The 4,337-nt window shown below is 32.0% G+C and overlaps 1 protein-coding gene across 1 annotated transcript in view; it reads left to right on the top strand.

Annotated features, from left to right (window-relative positions):
- Positions 1-4,337, top strand: part of LOC112139465 — a gene marked incomplete at its 3' end in the record, with an annotated part of 20,209 nt that overhangs the window by 12,502 nt on the left and 3,370 nt on the right. Inside the window, 6 exon segments of the mRNA XM_024262275.1 lie at positions 725-748; positions 912-1,027; positions 1,470-1,748; positions 1,868-1,963; positions 2,052-2,217; positions 2,550-2,697. Coding sequence (XP_024118043.1) covers positions 725-748; positions 912-1,027; positions 1,470-1,748; positions 1,868-1,963; positions 2,052-2,217; positions 2,550-2,697 — 829 coding nt within the window.

Raw genomic sequence — 4,337 nt, 5'->3', positions numbered from 1 at the left:
TCAGGTATTTTCAAGACACCCATAATGCTAATAAATATTTTACTAGTATTTAACAAATTAGTAATGAAGTAAATTAATCATTTAGTTTATTAAGGGTTCTTATTAAGCTTATTAACACATAAGTTAGTGTAAGACATCTATAATGATAATAGATGTCTTACAAGAACTGTAAGGATTACTAATCTGTTAACAAGTTTTGTTAGTGATTCTTATTAAGCTTGTCAACACTTATTTGTTCCACGTATACAATGGCAATAAATGTAACAATAAGCTTCATATTAACGCATGAATAATGGTTGTAAATGTGTTAACTTAGGAATTTAATAAGCCCTATTAGGCTTATTACACCAATAAATGTCTTACTAACACCTTATACGAATGTTAATAATGCTTATTAATGTGTTAACAAAGCTTGTTAAGGAATCTTATTATAAAGTGTTACCATAGTTTTTGTTCCATTTCAAATTTAAACAGAGCTTCAAGTGACTCTTCTCACTTACAATCATAATGAAGGATTACCTCACAGTTAAATTCATACTACATCTGAAAACCACATGGTTTAGCAAATATTTTTCTACAAATAATTGCCTATGAATTTCCCTCAAATTTTTAAAAGCTCATATATTTTTTCCTGAATCTAAAATTTTAAAAAGCTTTCTGTCTGAGAAAGTTTTTATTTTTCAATTTATTTAGTACTGATTTGTCTCCTCTGTTTTTTTTACAGTTCCAATTAACGACACGACTCTGAGTAAGTTCACTCTTTTTATATAAAACAATCTAACAACTTACTGTTTCATAGTATTATTTTTAAGTGTGTTGTTTTTAGATTAAATATGTATGTTTAGTCAGACGAGTGTACAACAATGCTAGTTAGCATGAGTTTAATCTGCACTGACTTTTAAATATTTCAGGTCATTTTTATCCAATTGCTGGAACTGCAACCACCCGCTCACTTGATGGAAGTTCTCCACTGATTTACCTGCAAAGACCTTTTGTCTACTTTGAGAAAACATACAACACCATCTATGTACGTAACAAGATTCATAAAAAAATGTAAAACAAAGAAACAGATACAGCCTTATTCACAGACAAATTGGTTTTACCTTAAAAATTCACACAGCTTGTGTTCATAAAAGACAACTGTTATGTTTAGCAAAGTTTTATTTACCTCTTATTTAAAAAAAAAAGAAAACTAACGTTGTTGTGAATAAATTGAGAGTTTTCAATTTTCTTTTCCAGGTCAANACACCATCTATGTACGTAACAAGATTCATCAAAAAATGTAAAACATAGAAAGAGATACAGCATTATTCACAGACAAATTGGTTTTATCTTGAAAAATTCCCACAGCTTGTGTTCATAAAAGACAACTGTTGTGTTTAGCAAAGTTTTCTTTACCTCTTATTTAAAAAAAATTGAAAACTAACGTTGTTGTGAATACATTTAGAGTTTTCAGTTTTCTTTTCCAGGTCAACCACAACGGACATTTGACCTTTACTTCACAATACTGGTCATATATACCTCAAAGATTCCCACTCTATGGACCCAGAGACATAATCGCTCCATTCTGGACAGATATGGACATCAGACTAACTGGATTGGTCCTCTACAACCAATACACCAATGGCAGTGTCCTCCAACAAGCTACACAGGACATTAATAGCTACTTCCCAAACCTCAACTTCAGTGCTGAGTGGGTCTTTGTGGCAACATGGTATGAAGTGGCCTATTATCCAACTACAGGAACAGTAAGTCAGAAATGTAATCCTATATGGTATTACAATAGAATATTCTGTATAGTATTTAATACAATGTTATACAACACAAAGTAACAACACATTCATGAAACATTGATGATATTTTACAGAAAGCTACTTTCCAAGCTGTGCTGATCTCTGGAGGAGAGAAGTCGTTTGTTCTCATGAACTACGGTTCTCTTGCTGCAACAGTTTGGAATGTTCAGGTTTGCCTCATGACTCTCAATATGTGATCAATAAACTTCTGTTTCTGAGTGTAAACACGTTTGTTCATGTATATTTATGAATCTACAGGCTGGCTATGACACCATAGGCTCTGTTCACCATTTGACCCTTCCTGGATCTTTCTCAAGTTCAGCATCAGGCGTCAACTCCACTTTTAGTCTGAGCAGCAACATCAATGTAACGGGTCGCTGGGCCCTCCGAGTAGACAGCGGTCCAGAAGGCTGCGTGTTTAATGGTAAATTATTGCTTTAAATTCTTTTGAATACATGATATTTTACAGTTTCATAACAGCTGGTATTAGTTAAGATTTTAGCAACAAAAGCAAGTAGTCTCTTAAATATGACACTGTTAAATCTAAGAAGAATACTATTTTTCACAATGTTCTGTTTAAAAAGGTCATTAGATTTTTTTTTAAGAGTATTATTTATTTTACTTTCAAGTGTGTTTGCAGTGGAATTAGGCAAAGAAACTATTTTGTCTTGAACACTATGGATTCACATGAACTTTCATTGATCACATAAATAAACTTCAACATCTTAAAGTGAACTTTTTCTTGTTCCATTTCAGACAAACGTGTGCAGTTGGGTGATTTCTTCTGGAGCGACAGCAACTGCACACAAAAGTGCACGTGCACCACATCGGGCGTTCATTGTATCACCAAGCTCTGCTCTTTCCCTGAAACCTGCGTACCGACGTACTTTCAGTTCCTCTGCTTTAATGGTAATTCAGCTTAAAATACATGAATAACTTAACCTGAAAGTGTTAGAGATGAGAAATATTGACATTCAAAAATGTTGAAGTGACAGTCAAAATATCAATAATTATCATATAGTCAATCAATATAAAAAATAAAAAGTAGATCTAAAGTTGTACACTAACATTTAGAAAAAATCTCAGCCAATATATTCAGATAACTTTGTTGAAGTTTGTTTTTTGAGCATCTACATTTATTAAACAACTGCTACGTATATCAAAAGTTTTTCACTTGTTCTCTTTAGACGAATTTGAACAAGTTCATATTGTTTCTATCAGTATCATAACCTGTGTGTTCTTTTTGATTCACAGTCTCAACTCCTCCCCCAGTTACAAGTAAGCTCTCATGTTTAACACATTGACTCAGTAGATACAATAACTTGTTCATTTCAGGGATGAAATAATTCTGATGAAGTGTTGTTATTGTTGTAAAATGCTAAATCACTTTGTTTGATTTACAGCCACAGTAGCTCCACCAGTTACAAGTAAGTCCCCTCCCCCCCAACACACATTTTAACAATAAAACATTAACATGCTTAAAATGTTATGGTTAGATGAAATGATTTTTCTGTTGTTGAATTCTAAATTTTGTGCTTTGTTTGATTCACAGCCACTTCACCTGCTACAGTTAAAAGTAAGTTCATCCATTTGACAGATTTTGTTTTAATAATCATTCTAATTTATTCTGTCTAAATGCACAAAAATTAGATCAAAAGTTGCAAAAGAAAAAGTTTTTGTTCCATTTCAAATTCAAACACAGGGTTTCAAGTTACACCCTCTGCCTTATAATGATAATGAGGGGTCACACTTAAATTTATACTAAATCAGAAAATCTAATCTAAAATTTGTTTTTGGAAAGAGTTTTGTAAAATGAGCTACCTTTTAGTTTCAGTCAAATTTTTAAAAACATACGCTTGGGAGCTGACAATGTTTATTATTGAACAAAACACTCGTTTAAAATCTAAAATACATTTTAAATTAAACACCCCAGTGCTTAAGCTCTTATATTTTCTCTGAATCTAAAAATTAAAAAGCTTTCTGTCTGAGAAAATGTTTTTATTTTCAATTTATTTAGTACTGATGTGTCTCCTCTCTCTTCTTTTTTTTACAGTTCCTATTAACGACACGACTCTGAGTAAGTTCCCTCTTTTTATGTAAAACCTTCTAACAACTAACTGTTTCATAGTATTATTTTTTAGTGTGTTGTTTTTAGATTAAATATGTATGTTTAGTCAGACGAGTGTACAACAATGCTAGTTAGCATGAGTTTAATCTGCACTGACTTTTAAATATTTCAGGTCATTTTTATCCAATTGCTGGAACTGCAACCACCCGCTCACTTGATGGAAGTTCTCCACTGATTTACCTGCAAAGACCTTTTGTCTACTTTGAGAAAACATACAACACCATCTATGTACGTAACAAGATTCATAAAAAAATGTAAAACAAAGAAACAGATACAGCATTATTCACAGACAAATTGGTTTTACCTTAAAAATTCACACAGCTTGTGTTCATAAAAGACAACTGTTATGTTTAGCAAAGTTTTTTTTACCTCTTATTCAAAGAAATCTGGAAACTAAGGGTGTTGTGAATAAATTG

Source organism: Oryzias melastigma, unplaced genomic scaffold, assembly GCF_002922805.2.
Source record: "Oryzias melastigma strain HK-1 unplaced genomic scaffold, ASM292280v2 sc00660, whole genome shotgun sequence".
NCBI classification, from domain to species: domain Eukaryota; kingdom Metazoa; phylum Chordata; class Actinopteri; order Beloniformes; family Adrianichthyidae; genus Oryzias; species Oryzias melastigma.
This window is presented reverse-complemented; position numbering and strand designations above follow the sequence as displayed.